Source organism: Macrosteles quadrilineatus, unplaced genomic scaffold (assembly GCF_028750875.1).
Source record: "Macrosteles quadrilineatus isolate MER2022 unplaced genomic scaffold, UCM_ALF_1.0 Scaffold_1__1_contigs__length_201487025, whole genome shotgun sequence".
Lineage (NCBI taxonomy): Eukaryota > Metazoa > Arthropoda > Insecta > Hemiptera > Cicadellidae > Macrosteles > Macrosteles quadrilineatus.
In genome coordinates this window covers 137,397,554-137,412,103 of record NW_026542594.1, presented here as the reverse complement: position 1 = coordinate 137,412,103, position 14,550 = coordinate 137,397,554, and the positions used below count along the sequence as shown (strand labels likewise).

Genomic DNA, 14,550 nt, shown 5'->3' with positions numbered 1-14,550 from the left:
TGGTTCTGGTACGCTTTATCCAGATTCTCCTTTACCTTCCCTATTAGCGAGTGCATACGAGCATTTCGCTCCAGTATGACCTCCTCAAGTGGGGGTTCGATTGGATCGTTGCTGCCTTGCAGAGTATCCTGATAAAGTGCCCGCGGCATCTTTATTTCTCTGTTCAGATTCAGCATTGCGGGAGAGTATTTAGTGGAGTCGTGGATCGCCGAATTCATAGCAAAACGGAATTCGGGGAGCTTCTCGTCCCAAGCGCGATGGTCGTCTTTCACGAACTGCGATATCATCGTTTTTAAGACTCGGTTTTCTCGTTCTGTCGGGTTTTCCTGAGGCGAGTACGGTGCTGTGAACTGAAGGCGAATGCTCCATTCTTTTGCTAAATCGCAAAAAATGTTGGAGGTGAATTGCGTCCCATTGTCACAGATGATCACATCTGGTGCCCCATACCGGAATAATACCAGTTCTCGGAAATGAGTTACTACTTGTTTAGCGGTTGCTGATCTCAGTGGTGCGACTTCTACCCACTTTGAGAAGTTGTCCTGAATAACTAGGGCGAATTTGTTTCCTTTTTTCGAGTGTGGCAACGGACCGATCATGTCAAGGGTTACCGTGACCCAAGGAGCCTGAGGTCGTCGAAAATACATTTTCCCTGCTGGTTTTCGATGTTCTACCTTGTACTTTTGACAGGAAAAACATTTCCGGACATGTGACTTGACGCTTGATTGCCAACCAGGCCAGTAGTATCTTGCGGCTACCCGTGCCAAGGTTTTCCTAACACTAAGATGGCCTGCTTCAGGGCGATCGTCAGGGGCGGACTGGCCCGCCGGCCCACCGGCCGGTGGGCCGATACGCCTTCTCAACATTCCAATGTTTGCGCCCTCGTTAATGGAAAAATTCATAAAAAAATTTAAAAAATGAGACGAGATGTGTTTTTAGAAAGCAAGAGGAAAAACCTTGAGTAAAAGTTTCAGCAGTGAATAGCAAAACATAAAGTCGGGTGTGAGACCTGAATAGACACTGTCGACAAGCGAGAGCAAAGCAGCTCTTCTCTCTCGTACGTGTAGGCCTACTCCGAGTGGAAGGCACTTTACTCTGTGGTCTGAGGTACTTAAAACAGCTGTCCTCTTCCCGCGTCATTTTACGCCGAACCCGAAAAAAACTGCACTGCGACTGCAGTCCGACTAATCCGACATTGGTCGGTGTCACGATGTCGTCTGTGGTAAACAACTAGTGAAGATAATTTAATATTATTCATATTTGTTATAATATTTAATTATTGCTCACACTATAACTATTTCATTTTAAGTCACATTTAATTTTTATCAATCTCAACTCAACTCTCTTGTAAAATGGCGTTTGCCGTGCATGTAATAAATAAATAAAGAGTGTGAGCTGCCAATTAAAATGTGTCTCTCTTTAGTGAGTGTCTGATTTGTGTCTCTGTGTCGAAAGCTTCAATTTATTTTTATATTATTTACCTACACAGGAAACATGAACGAAAGCAGTATTGTAGAATCACTACTTTTACAAAATTTAAATTAGATTTAGTGACAGTGTATTTGTTAACTTAACCATTACACAGTAAAGGTTAAACAGTAAACATTATTTTAATACCGTATGTGGCTACCGCCTATTAATTAATTATTTCAATATGCACTATGGCACTAATTTGGTCAACTTTCCTATTTTACTTACAGATAGCCAGCTCAAAATACCTTCGTAGTTCTCATAGGTTAGGTAGGCCTACTTTAGGGTTACAGTTTTGACTTAATGTAATGCTAAAAAAGTTTAAGTCAATAAATTGGTTTTGTTCACAGTGAAAGTATATTGTTTGTGTTAAAATAATTTCATAGAAATCTAAAATATATAACTTCTGTTATTTACAGTGCCAAAAAATACAACAGTTGCAAGTTCAGGTTGTAAAGAGGAAGCAAATGATTTATATTGTATGCATGCAGCCAAGTCATGCAAGGGAAAATAAAGAAAATACACGAATATAATACGAAAGAACCTAAGAAAATCATTTGTATTTTTATTTTTGTTAGGATATTTACTGTCAGAATAGCACCAAGTCGTGTGGGTAAATAGTCTAAATTTTGTAAACCAAAACATTGAGCAATAGTGTCAGTTATCAGATTTCTGATTTTCCACTGTTAATGCCTCTAGATTGCCTAAAAATGCGAGTTTACAGGTATAATTTTTAAAAAATTTTGATGTTCTACCTTGTACTTTTGACAGGAAAAACATTTCCGGACATGTGACTTGACGCTTGATTGCCAACCAGGCCAGTAGTATCTTGCGGCTACCCATGCCAAGGTTTTCCTAACACCAAGATGGCCTGCTTCAGGGCGATCGTCAGGGGCGGACTGGCCCATACCCCCCACACCCCCCGGTTGGCGCCTTCGGGCTGGTCAAGGTTTACGCCCTAATAGAGTACCCAGTCCGCCCCTGGCGATCGTGATTTTCTTCCAATACCATCGGACGAAGGTTTGGTGGAACACAAAGTTTCCACTCTGTGGTAGGGTCGTAATTATTGTTACGATTTTGCGTTGACATTTTACGGAGGAGTTTGCCATCCTCAGTTAATCTGTAGTTCTCAAAATGATCTGGATTTTTCTGAACCTTGCCAAGAATGCGAAAGTACCAGTCTTTCTGTTCTTCGTGAGATATGGACGGTTCATCTGGGTCTTGTGTTCTAATTAAACAGGTCGGGGAAATCTGTTTTATCTGAGCGACCTCTTCACTCATTTCAGTAGTGTCGATTGCAGGGAGTGCGTTGCAAGAAAGTGCGTCAGCCACTTTATTTAGGGAACCTTTCCTATAGCACACCTCACAGTCTAGCTGTTGTTGCCCATCGATCGCGTTACGATGCGAGTTTATACCATTTAATCCTGACCCAGATTCAGGATTTATTAGAAATTTCACTAATTGGAGTTTATTAACAATATCCATGCCTAATGCCACATCGACTGTTAATTTGGGTAAGTACACTGCTGATAAATTATATTCTGAAGAAGAAAATTCAAATGTAAAATCATATCGTTTTGTGGCAGACGTTTGGACTCCATTTGCCAACTGTAAGAGTTGACTTATTTGTTCGGGTACTATGCTGGCGTTTTGAAGATGATCTTTTACTTTTTCTCCAATTATAGTAATCATAGCTCCTGTATCTATAAGAGCTTTGAAGGTTTCACCTAGAATTTTGATATTTACAAAGGGTCTATTGTCTCGCATGCTCGAATATCCACAGCTCGCCATTGGTTCTATCGTTGGAGTTGGTTTGTCTACTTTGACTGGTGATTGTTGGACGAAGTGGGCCCCAGCGGTCCGTTCATTGCTGGGACCCTCCCGGCATTTCCCTGCCTACATGGGCAATTAACTGTTCGCATGCCCTCCTTTTGACAGCAAAAATATTTTATTATTTCGGGCTTTGGACAATCGTTGAACCGGTGGCCGTTTTCACGGCAGTTCCAACAAGTGGGAACTTTATCATTGTTCCTAGCATTAGGAACCGGCTTTTGCCAATCCTTACGAACTGGGATGTCTGGGGGTTTATTGAACCCTCCAGTGCGTGCGTTTTGGGGTCGAGGATCGTCATCTACGTTCCTAACTCTACTTTGAAATATGTTTGTGGGAGTTTGTTTCCTCGCCGGAGAAAATTTTTGTCCCTCTGGAGCGGTTACTGCACTCACGTTTCGCTGATTCCTATTTTTAGCGTAATAAGCAGTCAGATTTTTATCTCTAATGTAAGATTCATATCTTTCAGCTTCCGTAATCATGTCGGCTAAGCTAGAACACGAGTCTCTTCTTAGTGTCAGCTTATATTCGGGTCGCATGTTGAGGAATAACCTATCAAGAGTTTGATCTAAGCTATAGCCACCACATCGTCGGATAAGAGTCGTCAGCGCGACAACAAAGCTGCGAAATGGCTTATTTTCACCTTGAGTTCGCGAGCGAATCTCGTCTTCAAGATTTCTTTTGTACCCCGGGGGCAAGAATTGTACCTCAAAAGATTCTTTGAAGTCCTCAAAAGTTTGCCAGAAATCCTTGTTATTTCTGTACCATAAAAGAGCGTTTCCACGCAACAGCTTATTGGTAAATATTGTAACAATTTCAATCCTGCATAGGTGGGTTTCTTTGTATAATATTCTAATTTATGCTGAGGCAATCTAATTTTTAACCTAGTATTATATTTATGCCCGGGATTGGAGGGTGCTGTTAGTTCCCTTTGTTTCAAAAAGATTATGGTTTCAAGAATATATAAATTATACACAGTTAAAATGTCCAATTTATGAAAAAGATTCTTCACTGAGATGGTTTTCCGTAATTTCATAATAGTGCGAATTGCTCTTTTTTGCTGTTTAAGTAGTGTACTTTATCAAGATTTGATTTTGTTGTTCCACCATAGACTGTGATTCCGTATGAAATGTGGGATTGAACTAATGAATAATAAATAATTTTTAAAGTTTCCAAATCACAGACTCTGGACATCTGTCTCAGAGCATAGATACCAGAAGATAATTTGTTTACTAGGTGGTTGATGTGATCATCCTATGAGAGATTTTCATCAATGATTAAACCAAGAAATTTAGTTAGGCCCACTTGATCTATTCTATCTGATTTCAAGAAAATATTTGGCTCGAATTTGACTTTTGATTGTTTGGTTGAAAATGATATTAGGTTTGTTTTCTTTTTATTTACTAATAGATTTTTTTGATCAAGGAACTCATGGATAAACTGAACTGTTTTATTTAAAGATTTTTCAACATAATCATGTGACTTTCCTGAAAACAGAATATTACAGTCATCAGCATACAGACACATTGATGCATCGGGCCCAGGGATCATTTCCGGCATGCCTCTTATGTAGCAAAGAAAGAGCAGAGGGCCTAAGATTGACCCCTGGGGAACCCCATAACGCAGTGTCTGACACTGAGACCTGGATTTTTCAAGGTATCGAGCTCTATCACTCTCGACAATATAATCAACTTCAACAAACTGTTCTCTGTTGTCTAAATATGAAGAAAACCATCTCAGCTCCTTACCACAAACTCCCATCTCCTCCAATTTAGATAATAACTTGCAGTGTGATACACTGTCAAAAGCCCTACTAAGATCTAGAAATACTCTAATGACATTTTCACCTTTGTCTATTGCATTTATGATGGATTCAATAAATTCAACAGCGGCAGTAATTGTGGATTTTCCAGATCGAAACCCATGTTGTTCCCTATCTAGCAAATTATTAATTTCAAGAAAATTAGAAAATTGGTTATATATAGGGATGGTCAAGTCTCGAAATTTCGGGAAATTTTCGGGAAATTTTCAATCTCGTTACACGAGACGAGATTACTTTTTGGCCGAGATTTTTATCGAGACGAGAATAAAAAAAAAAAAAAAAAAAAAAAAAAATTAAAAACGCCTTCAGAAAGTCAATGCAATACCCGCAATACAGGAGCGTGTTGTAGTTGCGTTTCCTTTTCGAAGGCGTTCTTATTTAATTAATTCTTTTAATGTAAATATTACTTTAATTCTTTTAATATAAATATTACTTTCATTATTTTAATAATATTACTTTAATAACATTTGAGAAGTTTTGTTAAGTGTAAGCAGTATGAGGAATGTTTTATTACTATAAAAAAAGTCAAAACAAGTAACTATTTTATAAAAATTAATATTGCTTTTATTTTATGAGTTATTTTATTTTAGGATAAGTTGAACTCTATCCTAACTGATATCACCATGTTTCCTAATCGTAGGCATTTTTAATAAGTTAGGCGTGATTAATAAAAAAATGTTATGCTGATGTTATTTAATGAAAGATTGTAAATATTCTTGCCTATTATCATTATTTTAGTATTTAAACAGTCATCTAACAATGTTACAAAATAAGTAAAAATTTTGAACGTGCATTTCTCGTTGAGAAATCTCGTCTCGATCTCGTCTCAAAATTTTATGAGAAATAAAAAATCTCGTCTCGTCTCGTCTCGAACTAAAAATCCAATCTCGTCCATCCCTAGTTATATACGATACGTTCAAAGATTTTTGAAAAAACTGGTAATAATGAAACAGGGCGATAACATGTTGGATCTGTACTATTGCCACTCTTAAAAATAGGAATTACTTTAGCCAATTTTAATTTAGAAGGAAAAATACCAGAAAGAGAAGAATTTATTAAGTGAGTCAATGGCTTACGAATAAAAATTATAGATTTTTTAACAATCGTGATGGGTATCTCATCATACCCTGAGGAAAATTTGTTTTTAAAAGAAAGAACAGTTTTCTCAAGATAATCCTCTGTTATTGTTTGAAATTTAAAGATTTTATTTGGAGCTTTATGTTGAGTGTTACAATTTTCTAAAGATTGCTGAGAAACAGAGGGCAAAATTAGTTTTTCCACAGCAGAAGCAACAAATTTGTTTAAAATATTGCTCACAGCAATTGGATGTGTTATGATTTTTTCATTTTGAGACATGCTAATGTTGGTGTTAGAATTTTTCTTTGAGTTTAATTTGATTTCTTTTTTAATTATATTCCATGTCATTTTAGTTTTGTTTGTTGCACTTTTTATTTTCCCCTTGTAAAATGTTTGTTTAGATTTAAGTATTGATTCTTTTAAGTCTTTTTTGCAGATTTTCAACTTTTTATTTAACTCTTTTGTTTTTTGCACTCTGCTTAATTCTTCCAAATCCGTGAGGTGCCTTTTTTTCTCTAATATTTCATTTGACTTCCATACACAATTCCTGGTTCCCTTATCAACACTAACAATCTTTGGAAAATTCAAGTCAAACAAGTACTTAAAAATAGAAATAAAAACATCATATTTTTTATCCACAGGGGACTGAAAAACCTCAAACCAGGTTTCCTATTTTATTCATCACATATTTCATTAACACCATCCATTCAAATTCATATATGTGTCCGTTAGGGCGAGAACTCAAGCAAAAATCATCCGATTTTGATGAAATTTTGTAAACGTGTAAACCTACGTCTATTTGAACGAGTTTGTGACCAGCATGATCGGACTATGGGAACAGGGTTTTATGGGGTAAAAATTGGTTTTTCCTATTTTTGACCCTATATATAAACTTAAAGTTTAGAGATTTCGTTCCATACCATTTTGTAGAGCTTAAAAAGACAAATATTTTAGTATATTAAAGCATTGTTATGCGCATAATGGTTACGGAGAAAATTCCAAAAATCGGTAAATTTAAAATGCCTATGTTATTTTTTTATGGAGAATAAGTAAACTGTTGTAGTTTGCATGTTTATGAACATATTTAGATCACATTTGGAAAATGCATTCATTGCATACTAAACTATTACATTTTACAAAAAAAAAAAACTTTTTACCCTCCCTGTTGCAGCAAACCTAAGTACTTGTTAAACTTTTATTTAAATAGGGAATAAATGTGATATTTTTAAGGAGACATTTTAGTGTAAATCCAATCAGGGAAATGGAAATTCGCTTAGTCTGAGGTTTGCTGCGGCGGGGGTATTTTAAAGTGTGTTTCAGTTTGTTATCATGAATAAATAGTTAAAATTATCGTAACATGGGTTGTTTCCTTGGAAACCTAATGTAAAACGGCAGCATTTAGCAATGTTTTTAATTTTTTGCACTTCTGGCCTTTTTTAGTGTGCTCTAGTGGCGTAACGGTTCATCGTAGAAACAAACATTATATAGGAAACTTGTAGTAAATTTTGTCATCTTTAATTTTTCAAAGCAGGATTTCCTCAAAAACCCATACTTACCGAGATTTGCCCGAAAAACCAAAAAAAAGTGCCCAAATTTTAAGGTTTTTCACAAAATAAACAATGTTTCGGGCAAAATATCTGTCAGCAAACCTCATATTCGTGTTCAGCGACCCAAAGATGATTAGGACTGTACCTAAACTTTCCGCTAACTGCCAATTATATTCCTAGTATGCCTAGCCTATAATGGGAGGAGGATTTGTACAATGTATTGACAAACCTACAAGAGTGTCTGGGGTATCTGAGAGCTGCTTGGATCACATTTTTGTAAAATATAACGACGAATGCGATATTAAATCAGCTGTGATTCAAACGACCATCACTGATCACTACAGCACTGGCCTCACTATCACTAAACCTACTACAACACAACCTGCTTCGTCACAAGACACTACTCCACACACGTACATAGACCATACGTCACTATCACACCTACTGACACATTCTAACTGGGGCCCCTGTTAGTGAATTTCCCTATAGGGAAGTAAGCTATTACCGTAGGTGGCATGGTAAGACCTAGACCCGGGACCTATTTACTTTTTCATTTTGATGTCCCCAGAGGCCAAAAACACCATTTGTTAAAATTTTTATATATGTATATATATATATAGATTAATATATATATATATATATATATATATGTGTGTGTCCGTGATCACGATAACTTGAGTAATTTTTGTCCGATTTTGATGAAATTTGGTTTAAAGGTGTAAGGCAGGATAAACTTGAATGAGTTCACGAACCAGCATGATCGGACTATGGGAACGGGGTTTTATGGGGTAAAAATAGGTTTTTCCCATTTTTGACCCTAAAATCACAAAATTTCACAATTACTTTCCAAACCATTATGTAGAGCTTACAAATAACTTAGTACTGTATATTGAAGCGTTATTATGCGCCTAAGGGTTACGGAGAAAATTCCCAAAAATTGTAATTTTAAATCCCCATGTTATTTTTATGGAGAATAAGTCAACTCTTGTAGTTTGCTTATTTATGAACATATTTTAATCAAATTTGGAAAATACATTAATTTCTTACTAAACTACAGTACCTATTAACATTTTACATTAAAAAACTCTTTTTTACCCTCCCTGTTACAGCAAACCTAAGTACTCGTTAAACTAATTCTATTTAAATCTATACTTATTAAATACGCAAGCAGGTTTTTTGTGACAATTACTCCTCCGAAACTACTGAACCCAAAAATTGTAATTTTAAATCCCCATGTTATTCTTATGGAGAATAAGTCAACTCTTGTAGTTTGCTTATTTATGAACATATATTAATCAAATTTGGAAAATACATTAATTTCTTACTAAACTACAGTACCTATTAACATTTTACATTAAAAAACTCTTTTTTACCCTCCCTGTTACAGCAAACCTAAGTACTCGTTAAACTAATTCTATTTAAATCTATACTTATTAAATACGCAAGCAGGTTTTTTGTGACAATTACTCCTCCGAAACTACTGAACCGATTGTCATGTTTTTGGTGTCATTGGAACGCGACGTAGGAAGTGGTGAAGGAAGTAGTAAAGGCGAGCTGTTCGGGGTATGGGATCTGTTTATGACCATTACATTAAGGTTTTTGCAATCCTATGATGCTATGGGAGAAGAGGGAAACAGGTCCGTGTCGTAAGAAGTGGTAAAGGAAGTAGTAAAGGCAAGCAGTCCGGACTGTGGGAACTGTTTGTGACGATTAGATTAAGGTATCTGCCATCCTAAAATGCTATGGGAAGGGAGGAAAATAGGTCCGCGGTGTAGGAAGTGGTGAAGGAAGTAGTCATAGCGAGCTGTCCGGAGTGTGGAAACTGTTTATGACAATTAGATTAAGGTATCTACAATCGCAAAAGGCTGTGGTAAGGGAGGAAAACAGGTCCGCGATGTAGGAAGTGGTGAAGGAAGTAGTCAAGGCAAGCTGTCCGGAGTGTGGGAACTGTTTATGACGATTAGATTAAGGTATCTGCAATCCTAAAATGCTATGGGAAGGGAGGTAAACAGGTCCGCAATGTAGGAAGTGGTGAAGGAAGTAAAGGCGAGCAGTCCCAATCGTGGGAACTTTTTATGACGATTAGATTAAGGTACCTGCAATCTTAAAATGCTATGGGAAAGGAGGGAAACAGGTCCGAGACGTAGGAAGTGGTGAAGGAAGTAGTCAAGGCGAGCTGTCCGGAGTGTGGGAACTGTTTTTGACGATTAAATTAAGGGATCTGCAATCCTAAAATGCTATGAGAAGGGGAGGGAAACAGGTCCGAGACGTAGGAAATGGTGAATGAAGTAGTCAAGGTGATCTGTCCGGAGTGTGGGAACTGTTTATGGCGATTAGATTAAGGTATCTACAATCTTAAAATTCTATGAGAAGAGAGGGAAACAGGTCCGCGACGTAAGAAGAGGTGAAGGAAGTAGTAAGGTGAGAAGTGTGGAGTGTGGGAACTGGAAACCGTTTGTAGCAGTTAGATTAATGTATCTGCTATGCTGAAATGCTATGAGAAGGGATGGAAGCATGCCCATGACATAGAAAATGGTGAAAGAAGTAGTAAAGGCTAGCAGTGCGGAGTGTGGGTAATGTTTGTGGCAATTAGATTAACGTATCTAAAATACTGAAATGCTATGGAAAATTGGAAAGTGATGAAAACAGGTCCACGATGTAGGAAGTGGCTTAGGAAGTAGTAAAGTATGAGAACCGTCTGTGGCCGTTAGATTAATGTATCTTCAATCCTAAAATGCTATGAGAAGGGAAGGAAACAGGCCCCACGACGTAGGAAGTGGTGAAGGAAGTAGTAAAGGCTGGCAGTGCAGAGTGGGGGAACCGTTTAAGCAGTTAGATAAATGTATCTAATACTTAAATGCTATGAGAAGGGAAGGAAACAGGTCTATGACGTAGGAAATTGTGAAGGAAGTAGTAAGGCTTGTAGTGCAGAGTGTGGGAACTGTCTTTGGCAATTACATTAATGTATCTGCAATCCTAAAATGCTATGGGAAGAGAGGGAAACAGGTCCACGTTGTAGGAAGTGGCTTAGGAAGTAGTAAAGTATGAGCACAGTGTGAGAACCGTCTGTGGCCGTTAGATTAATGTATCTTCAATCCTAAAATGCTATGAAAAGGGAAGGAAACAGGCCCCACGACGATGTAGGGGGTGGTGAAGGAAGTAGTAAAGGTGAGCAGTGTTGAGTTTGGGAATGGATTAATGTATCTGCAATGCTAAAATGCTATGGGAAGAGACTGTAGACTGTAGGTTAAAATGATTACGAAGCACAAATCGATATATATTTTCGATACATGCAATCGTTTACAATAGAAATTTACAACTGAGTAGACAACAGCTGATTTTTACTCCATAGAGGCTAAAAATTATTTTTACTCCCTAAAGACTAAAAATTCTACTATAGACCCTCAATGAATGCATTAAAAACGACTGTTTTTACTGCAGTATGACAAAAACAATATAATATGAACCCTTGATGACTCCGCTCCCATGACCTTGCTTGGACTGTCCGCAGTTGAATTTACCACTCTCCACTCCACTCCACTCTTTACCCTACAATCCACTCATCACTCTCCACTCTCTTCACTACCCCTTTACACTGTCTTTCTCTCTCTCTCTTCTGGCCACCACGAAAATCTATAAAGCGCTACCTTACCAGCACTGTGTTCATGGAAATACATTTACTTATATAACTAATAATAATAATAATAATAATAACAACCTATTGTCTTTTTTTATATCCGTTCCAAAAATTCAATAATTTTTCTTTTTTCTATTTGACAGCAACTTAGCAGACGCACAGGTAGCACTGCCTATGTCTGCTAGTTCCTTTGTTTTATTGTTATATATTTTGGCTTTATTAAATCTCGTATGTATTTTTAGTGACAAAAGTCTCTGTCTAATATACTTTATGTTTTATAATCACAGATTGTAGCCAATGTTTTTTGGAATAAACTATATGCTCATTCATTCATTCATTCGTCACCTCCGGGACCGGGAGCAAGGTCGGAACACAGAAAAAGGTTGGATTATCAGAGGAACACATTTGTTGACATGAAAACATATTAAAACTGTATTTTGAACAGACCACGGATAACTGGAAACCATGGTTAATCCAACATTACATCGTCAAAATATAATTATAGGTCGGCCGCTTAGAAAGCGACCTCTTCATAGCATTGGTGCGAGAGAGAAATACCGAGCTGTGGGAGTGAGACAGACTATGGCTCTACCCCCACTCAGCTGCTGTATGCGCCCCTCCCGTCATGGCCGTTTTCACACTGCACAACTTGACAACGGCACGTCACCGCCCCGGTGTCGTGGGAGTTAATAATAATAATGTCTTTATTGCTCTTTGACAACTGGAATCCAATTGGAAATTAGTTGGAATCCTGTGTTACCAAATGGAACTGCTTACACACACACCGACACGGCAGTGCTGTGTCGTGCAGTGTGAAAACGGCCATTGGCGGAGAGGGGGAACATACCCTACTCGTCGTTACCATGTTACCATTTTACGCTACATGCACTAAAAATCCTCGCGCAGGTCGCTATCTATCAGGCCGACCTATAGTAGGCTATTGCGCAATCATGATAATTATGTTAAGTCATTGACCTTGGTTGTATGTACTGTAATGTTTAAAATCACAGCTTTCTCAAACAAACAAATTGCCATTTGCCAAACACTGTACAGCAAAGTAAATAAAAGAACAATATAAAGTCCGGTAAGCTACTGCTATTCATAGGCTACTGCTACGCTGTTTCAGGTCAGAAGAATGTTGATTAAAACATTAGATTACACATTAAAAACTATAAAATAATCGTAGTCTACTTATAGATGATAACATCAGTCGTAAAGTACACAGATAAAGATAATAATGACATAAAAACATCGCTTATTCTTTCTCTTTGTTTTTCTATTCTTTCATTAGTTTCTCTTCAACCACCCATTCAATAAGTTGCCATGGTTACTAATCACCCAATCACAGGCTACCTACTAAAGTTGTCATGGTTACCAAATACCAAATCACAAAATGTGTCATAGCAAGCACACAGCAGACAGATGTTTAAGGAGCAGATGATTGTCAGTGCAAACAGATAGCTTGACATTGAAGCTTTGTGTGACATTTCTTTCTTTTGCTTGCATTTTATTTTTGTCAAATAAATTGTGATTTTTCAAAAATAATAATTTGGGAGCCTACTGAATATAAATGATGGGCAGTACTAGTTAAATATACAACAAATTTCAACACATTTACGAAAGAAAAACAATTTATAGATTTCTTTAGGTATTTTTCTTGGACAATGAAGTTATGTTAGCGGAAGCCTATTGTGTAGGCGGCACGGTCGGACCAAGCGAAGATTCGGACCATTCGAGGTCGGATTAGCGAAGTTCTACTGTATATAAAATCAAAATCAGTATCAGAAAATCAAATGAATATTTATATTTGCTGAACTTACAATTGTTAAAGACCAAATTTTACAAAATTTTCACTGTCCAGGTGCCAAGTGAATGTAGTGTTGTCGACACTGACTGTGGCCGAGGTATGTCAGCGAAGCAGAGTTGTGGCTCCTGTCACATTGCTGTTTCCGACCAGTCAGACGGCAGCCACCTCTACGCCACCATTGACCCTCCATCACCTTTCCACAAGAGGCGAAAACATCGCCCCATGCCTATTGGTCTCACAATAGATTCAAAGAACGAGTGTGTACGAGTGAACCTGGGAACTCACGACTATTCGGTTCCGATCACCAGTGACTCGGAGCAAAAGTGCTCAGACGACTCCAACACGGATAAAAAAGAAACATGTGTTTGATATCAACTTCACTCGTCACACATTAACAGTGACGACACCATGACGTCTAGACTCTAAACTGCTAGTAGCAGATGGAGGTCAAGGTGACCCAACTAATTCTGTGCATCACTCAATATACTAGGGATGGACGAGATTGGATTTTTAGTTCGAGACGAGATTTTTTATTTCTCATAAAATTTCGAGACGAGATCGAGACGGGATTTCCCTTCTCATACACAACGGGAAATGCACGTTCGGAATTTTTACCTGATTTTGTAACATTGTTAGATGACTGTTTAAATACTTAGGCGATCCAGAAAGTAAAGAACGTTTCGTTATGACGCCGCTAGGTGCGCGCCGATCTCGTACATTTTGGTATGTGCGTACTCGGCAACTCAGTCGGCATCCAGCCGTGACAATTGGAGCATTCTAGCGCTGCCCATTTTTTCACAATTTCAACTTAAGATGAGCGCTGCAATAAAAAATCCCGCCAGTTAAGGGGTGCGGTCAGTGATACGGTTTTTGTTGGAAAACACTTAAAACCGAAATTTTTCCTCAATTTTCACGGACTTTGTTGTTTAAAATTGTCACGCAACAAAGCGAAAGACCCGTTATCGGGAATTGGCGGTTTTTGCGAACCGTTTCATCAACTTTAGTGACCAGTTCCATCAGTCACAATGCTCGGCGTCCGCCCTTCGCTTCGTCATGACTCATGAGCGTCAGATCGGCCATTTTTAATCTGAATGCACCATTTTCTCAGAACTTTCAATCATTATGTTTTTTTCCTTGAACTTCATACCCTTGGCGATAAATGTCTATCGATTTTAAGTTTAATGCCAACACAAACCGTATCACTGACCGCACCCCTTAACTGGCGGGATTTTTTATTGCAGCGCTCATCTTAAGTTGAAATTGTGAAAAAACGGGCAGCGCTAGAATGCTCCAATTGTCACGGCTGGATGCCGACTGAGTTGCCGAGTACGCACATACCAAAATGTACGAGATCGGCGCGCGC

The 14,550-nt window shown here is 38.0% G+C and overlaps 1 protein-coding gene across 1 annotated transcript in view; it reads left to right on the top strand.

The window, feature by feature from the left end:
* Window positions 1-13,880, top strand: part of LOC128985548 (adhesion G protein-coupled receptor A3) — a 138,048-nt gene extending 124,168 nt beyond the window's left edge. Inside the window, exon 19 of the mRNA XM_054405147.1 lies at window positions 13,242-13,880. Within this exon, the coding sequence (XP_054261122.1) occupies window positions 13,242-13,556 (315 nt within the window). The 3' untranslated portion in view covers window positions 13,557-13,880. The remainder of the gene's footprint in view (window positions 1-13,241) is intronic.
* The last annotated feature ends 670 nt before the right edge of the window (window positions 13,881-14,550 follow it).